Source organism: Mustela nigripes, chromosome 17, assembly GCF_022355385.1.
Source record: "Mustela nigripes isolate SB6536 chromosome 17, MUSNIG.SB6536, whole genome shotgun sequence".
NCBI lineage: Eukaryota > Metazoa > Chordata > Mammalia > Carnivora > Mustelidae > Mustela > Mustela nigripes.
This window is the reverse complement of record NC_081573.1, coordinates 21,380,591-21,393,577: the sequence shown is the minus strand read 5'-3', so window position 1 is coordinate 21,393,577 and position 12,987 is coordinate 21,380,591. Positions and strand designations below refer to the sequence as shown.

Sequence of the window (12,987 nt, the reverse complement as noted above, 5' to 3'; positions counted from 1 at the left end):
GGAAAACAACCTCCAAAGCTCCTTACCCAGCCCCTCTCCTGTACAGAGCCACTGGATTCACCCCAGAGAAGAGAGAGACCCTCCAAGCCTGTGCCACTGGAAGCCATTAGTGGGCAATGTCTGATGAACATAGTTAAGTGCCCAATTGCAAGGAGTCTTTGATCAGTGCCAGTGGGGGCTGTGCCGGCTGGGTCCTCAGAAAGGCTTCTAGGAGGTTCTTTGGTGGGTCTGGGGGTGGGTATGGCAGACAGTGGGCACATTCCTGGTGGTGGGTATTAGGTGAGAAGGGGTTGCAAGCTGGAAAACCAGGCTAAGGAGCAGGTTGCTGTGGTGAGAAATAGGGAGTCGCTGAAGGTTTGGTGGGGCAGGGGCTGGACACACATCCAGATGGGATGCGAGGACCGGCTCGCTGTGAGTCATGCACCTGCTGCCTTTCCGTCTTTCTGGGGTCCTTCTGACCCGAGAGCCCTCACTGTTGTTCTGGGGTGGGCTGTGGGTTCTAGAGGCAGGTCACAACTAGTCACTGCTTTTGCTAAACTCCTTAGGTCCTTACTGCCTACCTTGTTGCCAAGGGGACTTTAGACAACTATATCTAGCCCAATATCCCCACGGAGGGAGGAGATGGGTAGGAAGAGGGTGAAGAAGAGGAGCCCTGCCATCTTCGGCATCTTTCGAGTACCACCTTAATCATTTCACTTAATATTTTATTAGAGACAAAAAAAAAAAACCCAAAAACAAAAACAAATAACAAAAAACCCTCTAGCTTTATTTTAGCAATGCTATCCAACTTTGATTTGCTAGTTTTTTTATTGTTGTTTCGTTTTTGTTGTTTTTGTTTTTGTTTTGTTTTCTAAGGCTGTTAATCTAAATTGCAGTCAGCTTGGTTCCAGGCAAAACCACCTGCAGGAGTGCTGCGGTCCAACTCCTGCACGCACCCTCCTCCGGCAATGCCTGGAGAGAAGAGCTTAGCAGGAGGGGGGAGGTTTGCTGTGTGACCTGGGGCAAGCCGGCAGCCCCTCTGTTCCTGGCTCCTGTCTTGCCATGAGAGCAGTGTCCTCTCTCTTTAGTATCCTCCAGGATGAAATCACTCACCCAGAGACAAACACAGGGCATTGTTAGAGTCTTATTATATTACACATCTAAAAATCTCCAAAAAGGAAAGCAAGTTCATTGACCCTTTGAAGGTTATTTAATGATAAACATAAATGCTTTCATGAAATCCGGGGAATGACTTAAGATCCTAGATCAATAGTTGCCCGTGAGTGCCCGCGGTCTGCGACACTTCGGGCTGAGTCTCCTGCCCACCCAGGCAGGCTGGTGGCTCCGCCGAGCCCAGCGTGGAGGCTGCCGGGAGGCAAACAGATCAACACAATTTAAGGCAACATCTGCATGGCAGTGGCCAGAGCCTGGGTGTGAAGTTGCCGAGGAAGGGACTGCACTGAGGCCCTGGGGAAGGAAGGGCAGGGTGCTCCTGAGTCCCATCGTTCTGGAGCAGGGGGAGGTGGGGTGGGTACCAGACTGAGAAGATCTGGAAGATTCCTACACCGCCTGTCACACACTTTTCTCTGCAGCTGCCTCCTGGAGCCCAGCCTCCTTTTCTGAGCTCTCCTACTACCTGAACTTGAATCTGAGCTGGACAGGGGTTTGTGTTCCAGCCCTGCCTGCCCCCTCCCTACCCCCACTGCAGGCTCTGCAGGGTGCTCCCATGCACCCCCCCCCCACCCCCGCCTCTGGATCTGGGGCACCCGTCTATGGATCTGGGGCACCCTGCTGTCACTGTCCCCTGAAAATCAACCAAATTCACCTTTTGAGAAACTTGTAAAATAAAACATTTATTTTACTATAGATTTAGAATTACAGAAATGTTGCCTAGATAGTACAGAGAATTCTCCTATGGTGCTTGTTACCCTCTATGGTCAGCATCTTCCATTAGTAAGGTACATTTGTTACAATTACTGACCCAATGTGGATACACTATTATGAAGTCAATATTTTATTCAGATTTCCTTTGTCTTTACCTAATGCCCCTTTGGGCATTGGTGGGCATTAGGTCCCACCAAGGGGACTACTTTATATCTGGTTGTCACGTCTCCCGAGGTGACTCTTGGCTGCTACAGTTTCTCAGACTTTCCTTATTTTTGATGACCTTGAGAGTTTTGAGGAAAGTTTTGTAGAATGTCTCCCACTTGGGATTTCTCATGGTTAGATTTGGGTTGTGGGTTCCTGGGCAGAAGATGAGAGGTGGATTCCCACTGTATCAAATCAGGGCACTGCCATCACTCGGACCTCGGTGATGCAGCTAAGGTTCTGTTTCTCAGGTGTCTGCCCTGGGAGGTGGGTCTTTTTCCCTCTCTACACTGCGCTCTTCCTAGGCACTTCCCCGGGAAGGAAGTCACCAGCCACCCTTGTGAAAATGCGAGAGTTATAGCCCACCTTCTAAGGGGAAAATTCCATAAAGCCCGTGGAATATTTGGGGCATTTGTCTGGTCTTCTCCTTGTGCTTCAAAATTCAATCATTGAGCCAGGTCAATATGACTTGTGGGTGCCTGTAGCTACTTTGGGTTTTCATCTGATACTATGTCATTCACTTTGTTGCTAACATTGTTCCAGCTCTGGCCTTGGGGTCTCTACCACTTGGCTCGGAGCTACTGACTCTGACACCCCAGTCAGTGGGTAGTGTTTCGAGCAATTCCTTACTTTCTGGCTAAAGACGCTCCAGGACCATCTTGTCTATTTCCTGTCCCAGCCCTAGAATCTGCCATTTCCACAAGCAGCCTGGGCTCCTTTTGTTGAGAATGGTACGAAAAATCAAGTCTGGTTGCTAAATGGGCTTGCTGCCTCTGGGATGTCACGGGTTCTAGGAGCACACAGGGGACAGAACAAGGAAAGATAAGTGTGTCTACTAACCCCTGCATACACTCAAGATCTGTGTTATAGATACTGAACTGAACACTAGTTCACAATGACGGATGTCTCCGATCTATTGCTACATGGATCAAAATTTGCTTTTAAAATGTTTTTTGGTAGTGTTTTAGATTAAAACCCAAATCACAGGAAATTTGAAACCTGAAATTATTTATACTAAGGGTATTCCAAAGTGTTTTAGCATCTTTGATTAGATGGATGAATATTTTTTTTGAAAACTGAAAACATAAATTATGCACCTGATTAGAACCATTCTTGCCTATTTGGAATTAGGGAAATTTATATATATATGTGTGTGTGTGTGTGTGTGTGTGTGTGTGTGTGTTGTGCAACTGAGAAGGTAGCTCTTTCTGTTGGCTCACTGTGTGTATATGTATATTTTTACCCATCTCATTGCCTCTGCTGAGCCCATTAACCATGGCCGGAGTCCTGGGCAGGAGCCCCTCCAGTCGGCAGCTGCAGGGCCAGCCGCAGACACTCAGAGAGAGCAGCAGGGGAGGGCTGGAGGGAGCCCAGACCACTGCCCTGAGGTCTGCCCCACTGGATGGCTTGTTGGTCCCCTTCCCCCCACCCCCCACGCCCCACCTGGATTCCTCCCAGTTCTGCAGGTTCACTTTGGGGAGGGCAGTGGCTGCATCTCTAACATAAACAACTGGTTGTAGATGGAGAGGGGGCGTTTCCTTAACTACCAGCATGCATCCTGCAAATGTCCTTAGTTTCAAGGAATGCAAAGGGCGCTCCTGTTGGGGTGCACCAGAAGGAGCGGCGGTGCTCAGGAGTCCTCTTGGTACTGCTCAGAGATGGGCTTCCCAAGCCTCCTGGCCCTGTGCATGGGAGCTGGCCCTAAGGGCTGTTCCTCTCCACCTCACCAGCTGGGCCCTTCTAATAAACAGTTCCATAAAGGGTGGTGGTGGGAGACCCTCCGGGGGTCTGGCAAATACCCCATAATCCTGTGCTCCAAAGAAGGTAGTTCAAAAAGGATAGTGCAAGTGCCTTCAGGTGAGTCAGCCATGGGCTTGCTGCGGGCAGCTTTCTCAGGGTTGAAGCCCACCCAGGGTGCCAGTGGGCTGTGGCCGGGGCTGATCTGGAAGCTATGGCAGCAGTGTTCCTTTTCATTCACCTGGGTGCCATCTTTTCCCATCTATTGCATTGGACCATAAAAGGGTCCTGTGTGATTGATTGGAAAGTCTGCCCTGGCGTGAGAGGTGGCTCTGTAGTAGGAGGGCCCAGGGGGATGGTCCGTGTCTCTGTGTCCACCCGAGCCCAGGGACCCCACTCCCTACCGCTTACACACATGCCCCTCTTCTGGACCCTCTTCCTTAGGCTGACCATGAACCGTGATTCGCGGGTTTGCCTCTCTCCATTTGTGGATGCCGTTGTTCCAATGTCCGGAACTGTGCCTTTGTTACCATATGTAGACTCTGCCTCTGGCCAAACAGCTCACGTGTCCTTCCTCCAGAATGCTCTTCCTTTCCCAGGACTCTCTCCGGTCCTCTGCGCCATCCTTTTGACTGGGAATTCGAACCTGGTTCAAAGCAGCTGGATGTCCTGACCTCAAAAACTCTCAGCCTCTTCCCCCTTCCGCTGCAGCGGGTGTCCACTAGGTCATGGGGCCGGTCACTCGGGCATTGTGTCAGGCATGCCGAACAGGTGTCCCTCCCATCCTTGTGGTGCTAAAAGTCCTGTGTCATTCCCACAGCGATCTGCTCTGGGTAATGCATGCAGTAGGTACTTAGCGTGTGCTTGTGGAAGAGGGCTGGGTTCCAGGACTTGCGTGACGGATGGAAGCTTGGAGTCCTGGGGCTTGGTGACAGCCATGTGTGCAGTATCTGACTTCTGTGGGTGTCTTGAGGTCACAGACATGGCTGTTGTCCCCAAGGGGGGCGTGGCATGTGATCTGTGCAATATCATTCAAACACGTGCACATACACTATAATGCACGGCCTTCCAGGGTGTTCATAGACTCTCTCCTGGAGCATCCTGGGTCCTGACTAAAGATAGCCTGTGTGGAGAATCTTCCAACAAGTGCTTAGCAGGGAGTGGCAGGAGGGAGCCAAGGTGAGCCTCTGCTGTGAGACAGCCCTGTGGTTGAATTCCTGGTCAGAAACCAGCTAACAGCATATTCCTGACTTTGGAAAACTATTTCCGCTCCCTGAGCCCGATTGTTCTACCTGTAAAATGGGAAGATTTCTCTCTAGCACGTCTCCCTACTGGCAACTGTGAGGGCAATGGACACAATTCCTAGAAATATGCCCAATGAGTTGTCCCGAGACCAAACACCGGAGGCTGGCCACGGGCTCCCCCTTCTCCTCCTACTGCATCCTGCACCAGAAGAGAAGCCATCAGTTTGGAAAGTCTGGAGGCCCCGTGGAGGCAGCCGCGTCTCTGCCCACAAGTGTGGAGCTGTAATTAATGGATGGTCCCCCAAGGGGAGGCATTTTCCTCTCCCCCTTAGGTACAGAGAAAGAGCAGATATTTCCATCGCAGCAAGTAAGAAAAATACCTCGTTTCCCCACTTTTGTTATAAACAATGTACGACTTGCTTTCTCCTTACTCCTCTTGACCCTCCACACTGTATACATATTTATATATTATTCATAGTGGATTAAAAATGAATGTGCTCTTTACCACGGCTCTACGGCGCAGTGACAATACAAATTAACGTATGATGTACTTACTTTTCACATGGCAGTGATGGGAAATGTTGATGGTCTCAAAGTGAGAGGTGGAGAGAGGGGAGTGCCGTGGGGTGGGCAGTGGGGGGCACCCAGGGCCCCAGCTGCAGACAGGGATTGGGGCTGCAGGGTGGGAAAGGCCTCCCCACTTCCCTTCTCCTGTGGAAAGAGGACCAAGCTCCCCAGTGGGTCCTGTGAGCCTGGCCCCTACCTGGCTCCCTCACTGGGTTTCTCGCCCATCATTATGACCTCTCCCAGGCCCTTGCACTGATCCCAGGCTTCCTATCCCTGCACCGATGGTCAGGGCTGTCCCTCTGTCTGGAGGAGTACTTCTCTCCCTTTCTTTCTCTCTCCCTCCGTCCCGCACTCCCCCCCCTTCCTTCCTTCCTGCCTCCCTCCGTCCGTCCTTCCTCTCTCCGTCCGTCCGTCCTTCCTTCCTTTTCTTTCTCTTTTTCTCTTTCCTTCATCCATCCATCCATCCATCCATCCATCCATCCATCCATCCCTTCCTTTATTAAAAAAAAAAAAAACAAACTTGCTGGCTATCTGTGATGTGCCAAGCACTATGCTAGATGGTGAGACATGGCAATAACCAAAAAAAAAAAAAAACCCAAAAACAGACCCCCACAGCTCCTGCACCATGGAGCCACCTGTTTAGTGGAGAAGATAGACCTAATGGCTTTTGTTCAGCTACTACTGTTGTTGGAAGCTCTCCACAGATTTTGCCCTCATGGACTTTACCAGGGAGTCTGGGGTTACAGGGCTTCCTTCTCGAGGCAGAGGCAGGTGGGCTAGAGGTGACAACCACAGGGATTAAATGAAGGGGCAGAGAGCATTCCAGATTAGGGAATAAGAAAGTATGGAACAAAGGTCCTGTGGCAGGAAAGAGTATAAAGCATTTGGAGAACAGAGAGTCCTGTATGCAGAAGGCAGCAAACTCTGGGGGGATTTGAGGGTGAAGACAGTGGAAGGACCTAGAGAGGCTCACATTCCTCTGGGGCGAGCTCTTAGAGACTCCCAGTCACCTCTACTCAGTCACAGCCTACACTGCCTCGAAGCAGTGTGTCTGGTCTAGCCCTTGACTAGATCAGGGTCCGCTAGATGGGAAGATATTTCCGGCGTGCGGTCTGACCCAAAGCCCAGCCTCACCTCCCTTTGCTGAACTTTCTCCAAGCGAAATGCAACCATTAACCACGTGTTCCTTTGGAATCTGAAGGTCGTCCAGTTTTCCAAAGCTCCAGTTCAAGGGCAAATGCCCCAAGGACAGATGATGTTGTAAGCTTTCACTGAAGGCCCCCCGAGGCAGAGAGCACCTGCTGAATCAGTACGTTGATGAAGAACAGAGCATAGAGGCCCCTGACCCGGCTTAGACAGGCTGCCAGAAGACAACAATGAGAACAGTAAGCATGACAGTGACAGACAGCTGACATTTCTATAGCCCTGGATTCCTTCCAGACTTGACACATGATTCCCTCCCATGCTCACAACATCCTATGGTGGGAGGACTAGTCTTCCCCCTCCCCCGCCTCTGTTTTCAAGCCGTGGGAACGGAAGCCCCAAGAGATCCCATTCCTCACTCACAGCCAGACACAGAGGAAACTCAAGTTTGGGTTAAGTAGCCTCCTGGCCTCTCAAGGGACGAAACTATGCTTTGAACCCAAGCTCTGGTCAGACTCATGCTGCCGAGTGTGTGGCAGGAGGACACCTGAGAGCAAAGCAAACATGCCAAGCCAGGAGAGCTCCCCATCTTCATCTTGGCCAAAGGCCACTGTGGAGTGCGGGGCATCTCAGTGAAACTACCCTGGACAGAGGCCGTGGTCTCCATGCTGGTTGTTAATGGGGGAGTTTCTTCTGTCTTTGAACTTGAACCTTACCATCTTCATGGCACCTGCAGACCAGGTGCATCGTCAACTCTATCTCTCGGGTTACCAAGGTGGCATGGCTGGTTTTTATCCCACTCAAAGGGGATGGATGAAAATTTGCAGAGTTCAAAGCTCACCAAGCGGTAGCCCTGTCCCCCTGAGGGCTGCATCAGACTCTCCTTGGGGAACCGGGTGTCCTGCCTCCATGAGGAGGAAGGATTTCCCGCAAGCCCCTCCTCCACCCCAGGCAGGAGTGCAGAAGCTCGCAGCAGACTTCCAAGGGCCCCTCCTGCTGCTTCTACCTGCAGATGGACCCCTTCTTGGTCACAAATATTTGAACACCACAGCAAACTATTCCTGAGAGTTCTCAGATCTGGGGTTTTGTTCTGAAGCCCTTGTTCATGGTCTCTGTCCAAGAGCTAACAGACATCGACATCACAGCATTTGTCCCAGTGCCTGGGGCGTCAAGTGTACAAATAGAGAAATTTGGAAGGCTTCATCCAGGGTTAGCTGGACTCAGAAACTTACCGGATTTTGAAAGTGCTTTGCATAACAACAGCTTTCTGTTTGGGAGTAAATCTTCCCATCACCCAAGGATAGACCTTTCACTTTAATTTGATCCTGGGGAGAACACACAGCCTTTTCTGGACCTTTCAGCAAGCCACTCAGAAGGGTGTGTGTGTGTGTGTGTGTGTGTGTGTGTGTGTATCCTATCATCACACATGGCAGTCATGGTTCTTGTAAAGATTTCATAGAATTAGGGTGTCTGAGTACTTTAGATCCGGTGGAACTTTGTTGTAAATTCAAACCGTCCAGATTCACTCTATCTTAACGTGCTCATCTTGCCATAGCTCCAAAAGGAGGATAACATTCAAAATTATATGTCAAGGACTATGGAGGGTTTCAGGACCTCAGGTGTTCACGACCGTCAGGAACTACCATCATTACCGACAGCGCTTCTATCTACAAGGTATATTGCAAGATCAGGATTAATGATGATCCCAATATTGTACGGACTTCCTCCTACACATGAACACATGCAGTGTTCTTGATAGCCAGGCAAGAACAGTGGAAGAACAGAAGAGTCATTTTGAATCCTGGGGACCTGAGGTGGGTTTATTAAATAAGACCACCGTTTGGCCATCTTGCCCCCTACTTGGGCTAGACTCTTAGGACCACGGTACCAAGAGTTCTAGTTTTATTTATTTATTTTTATAATTTTCATTTATTTATTATTCAGAGTTCTTGACTCCAGAGACTTGTCAGACCATGGTGATAGTGTCCATTGGTGACTTACGGCCATATGATACATAAATTGGTGAACCACAGTAATCAGCATAGTGAGCAATCACATTGCTGCCCATGGTGACATGCCAGAAGATGAAGTCTATTCCTGAGAAGATATTTCTGGAAACCTTCAAAACGTTTCTTAGGCTTCCTGAGAACTGGTGTCTCCGTTCTTCTCAGGTTCTTTGGATGACCTTCAATTAGTTCTTATGTCATTAGCTATAGATTTGGACCATCTTTTCTCAAGAATTATTCCAGCAGGTACCATGAATCCTCTCTCACCGATCCTGGGTTAGTAATTTCGTGTCTACGGGGGTGAACAACCTCTTGACTTGAGTGGTTGAATCTTGGAATCCACTTGAAACTCACTGCCCCTCATTGGCATCCAGATTCCTCCCTTCTGTCCATGCCCTAAGTCTGACATGATGAAGAATAGGCTCACTTAACATTCTTTGTTAAACTCCTAAATCCATGTTAGAAGTAGGAGGCTCAACTCTCCTTCCCCACAAGCACACGGCCTTCCCTGCCATCTGTGGGTGAAGCGACTGAGCCCTAAATGTGGTACCAGGTAGCAGGAAGGTAGGCAGGGGAATGACGCCGGTGAATCCTTCTCTCAATTGACCATCAGGTCCAGGCCCCTCTCGCTGAGTGACAGGGTTCTTGCTGCGGTAGGTTCCACAGAAGGGACAACAGCAACTGTACTTTCCTTGGGTTTCATTTCTTCTTCATTCCAAAGTCCATAGATTTGCAAATTGGCTTTTGGCGAGTGGGAAAGTTGATCAAATTCAGCCTCGTGTTAGACGCAACAATGGAAGCGAAAGATGCAGAAACGCTACCCGAAAATTTAGAATACCTTCCAAAAAAGGCAAGGTGGAGGAATAAGATAATGATTCAACACCAAAATCAGTTCATGCCTTCTCGCCCTGTGCCAGGAAGCAGTTCCGTCCAGGAGCCCACAGCTACTCAGGGGGGAACTGATACACAGTGGCCCACACAAGTGGCGTCCCAGTTGGGCAGAGCCTCGAAAGAAGAGAGAGCATGGAAATGGTATTTCAGGGAGACGGTCACACAGCAAGCGTGTGGAGGCCTTGAGGAATGAAACCTCCTTCCAGAGACCACCGATGGCTCAGTTCAGTGTGGATGGAGGGAGGAGGCTCCAGAGAAGCCTGGAGAGGTGGCTGGGGCTGGACTTGAAGGTGCCAGTGATTTCTCAGATGGTCGATGGCCATCCCAACCTTAAGGCAAGGAAATCACAGTGAAACTCCTACGTTTGGAGCCCGCTCTGGTATTTCTGGGGAGGCTGGGCAGCAGGTGGGACACCCGGGAAGCTCGAAGCCCTCCTGCAGGTCACCATGTTCATAGGCTGGGCAAGAGTTGGGACACATTGGACCAGCCTCCTAGCGGGGACGGGAAAGAGGAAGATTCAATGGATAGGTGAGGTTTGTCCTTGTAGACCAGTTGGCTAAGGAGGGAAGAAAGAGAGTGCTCACTCCATAAACCCACTAAGAAGGAAAGATGATTGGAGCCCCGTGCGCCCTATGAAGTGAAAGTGACCTTCAGCCCCAAATGTTTGGTTGGTGTCCAGTGTTGAAGGAACAAGACTGTTTGGCTAACTACTTAGCAGGACTTCTGCTATGATTGTTCTAGAAAAAGTGCTGAATACGATGTTTGGATGTTTCCTGGTATAAATGGTTGGGCCCATTTATTTACTTGTTTGCTTTTCTGAGCAAATGAAACCCAACCCCGAGCCCTGACCCCTCTGGGTGCTGGATGGGCTAGCACGGACAAGCTTTCAGGAATGGCCCTTCGATGGCCTCCAAGCATCAGGGGGGTATGCCATTGTTCCCCTGGAACTTCCCAAGCCAGATGCTTTCCTGGTGGCTGAAGATGGCAAAAACGTGTGCACGTCTGCAGGGCAGCAGAACAGAAGCCTTGAGCATGGGGAACTGTGAGGGCTGCCCCAGGAATCCGCCTTCTGTCCTGATCGAGAGCCTGTTGAGAAACAGTCGAGATCAAGGGTTACTATTCAAAACCTGAACTTCTTTAAAACCGTACTGGCCTTGGCCGTTTGGAGAGTTTGGTTCCCGCCAGACACATTCTACTGTCTCCTCTTGAAATGCTGAGGTTCTGGAAATTCTAAGAGCTTAGACTTCTAGCTCCACCCCCGTGACACATGGTTCTCTTAGCCCGCTGCAAACACACACTCCCTCTCCCGCGTGTCATGCTCCGCTTGCTTCTCTGTAAAGAGTTGATGGGGGGATGAGAAAGTGAACTGGCTTAGTGCGGAGACCTGAGTCAGGATCCCAGGGGGAGGGATTTATGGCTTTTTTTTGTGTGTGGAACCGGGATCAGCAAAGCACGGTCCAGGGGCCAAATCCCTCTCCTATTTTCATACAGTCTGGCAGCTGAGGATGGTTTCTACAATTTAAATGGTTGGGGGGAGGGTGGACAAGGAACACTAATTATTTCATCTCTCAGGGAAAGCATACAAAATTCAAATTTCAGCATCTAAAAAGAAGGTTTGAATTTCATCACTACAATGTTGGAAATTTATTTCTTCTCTTGTCATAGAGGTACCTAACGTAATACCTTTGATTTTGTGTCTCGGCATGCAAAGCCTAAAATATTGGCTATCTAACGTTTCACAGAAAAAGAAACCAGGTGTCGGGAACATTGTCTTCTGTCACCAGGAAAGCCTGCATTAAAACTGTCTCCAAGAGGGATGCCTGGGTGGCTCAGGTCATAATCTCAGGGTCCTGGGATCGAGCCCCGCATCGGGCTCTCTGCTCAGTGGGGAGCCTGCTTCCTCTTCTCTCTCTGCCTGCCTCTCTGCCTACTTGTGATCTCTGCCTGTCAAATAAATAAATAAAATATTAAAAAAAAAAACCTGTTCCCAAGATGGGAAGATCTTACATATTCCCAGCCAAGTTATCATTTGTCGGTAACTTATTAATTCTCCAAGTAACTTAATATTTGTCCAAATATACTGGCTACTTTTCTGCCCTTTGTTCATATGATGTTTGCCAAGGAAGTGCAATCATACTATTGATACTATTGGTAGTAACGATGATGTCTTCTGAGCCATGGGGGCTGCGTGGGGGGCAAGCAGCAGAGCTGACCTGCCACTCTTTGTGTCCGCAGGTCACAGGCCTTTTCAGTGCCGATACTGTCCCTACAGTGCCTCTCAGAAGGGGAACCTGAAGACCCACGTCCTCTGCGTCCATCGTATGCCTTTTGACAACAGTCAGTACCCCGATCGCCGGTTCAAACGCTCCAGAGTCGACTCGGAGGCTTCTGGGAATTTTGAAGACCCCACAGCTGTCAAGGCGGGGAGCTCAGCAGAGCTAACAGAGGAGGGCTGCAAAGCCCAGGAGGAGCGTAACTGAGCAAACTGACCTGTATATTGCAATATTATTTTACACAGTTTTAAGATTATGCATCTGGTAAAAGAGTTTGCTAACTGCATTCCAAGGGGAAAAAAGAAAAATCATGTACAACCCCCCAACTAGTGTATAGAACATTTAAAAAATTTAAAAAGATATATATATATATATTAAAAAAAAAAAAAAACACACAAAAACACACAAAAAAAAAAAAAAAAACCCACAAAAACAAGTCCCCAGCCCTTGAAAATGGCTGCTAAACTGTTACCCGGCAACAAGTACTTCTAAACAATGCAGGTGGAAGAGGAGTGATTTCTGAAAGGCTTGGTGTCCTCCAAGCCGGAGAAAGCTGGGGGGCCCTTCCAAACTCTGAAGTCGTCTTTGTCCCCCAGTCATGCTCTTAACTGAAAAATGATACCATCTAAATGATTTAGTGTTGCCTTGAAGATGGAGGGGCTGTGTTTTCATTGTTGAAAACACCTCTATAATCTACCACCAGCTGCTGCCATCTCCCCCCAACCCCAACCCCTAATGAGAAGTGCTGAGAGGCAGCCGCTGGTGCCAGTCAGGCTGGAGCGGTCACTGCAGAGAAAATCAATTCACGTGGTGTCCCAACTGCACTCGGGGAGAAATCCTACCCCGCCGCGCCCACGGCTGCTGCCGGGGGCTGCGGAGGATTGCCATGTCACACGTGCATTTAAAAACAAACAAACAAACAAACAAAACACACACACACACACACACACACACACACACACAGAGCCAAGTGAATCCATGGTCAGGAATTATCTGCAGACAGATGCCCATTGCAGGTTTGATGAGTAATTCCTTTTTTTTTTTTTTTTAAGATCAAAT

At 49.3% G+C, this 12,987-nt stretch overlaps 1 protein-coding gene across 9 annotated transcripts in view; it reads left to right on the top strand.

Moving 5' to 3' along the window:
* ZNF536 (zinc finger protein 536) overlaps nucleotides 1-12,277 on the top strand; it is a 421,739-nt gene extending 409,462 nt beyond the window's left edge. For 8 of the 9 annotated variants that reach the window (XM_059383931.1, XM_059383936.1, XM_059383930.1 and 5 more), the window contains one exon: nucleotides 11,891-12,277. In XM_059383931.1, the coding sequence (XP_059239914.1) occupies nucleotides 11,891-12,135 (245 nt within the window). In that variant the 3' untranslated portion in view covers nucleotides 12,136-12,277. The remainder of the gene's footprint in view (nucleotides 1-11,890) is intronic. The other variant, XM_059383939.1, reaches the window with a different exon arrangement.
* The last annotated feature ends 710 nt before the right edge of the window (nucleotides 12,278-12,987 follow it).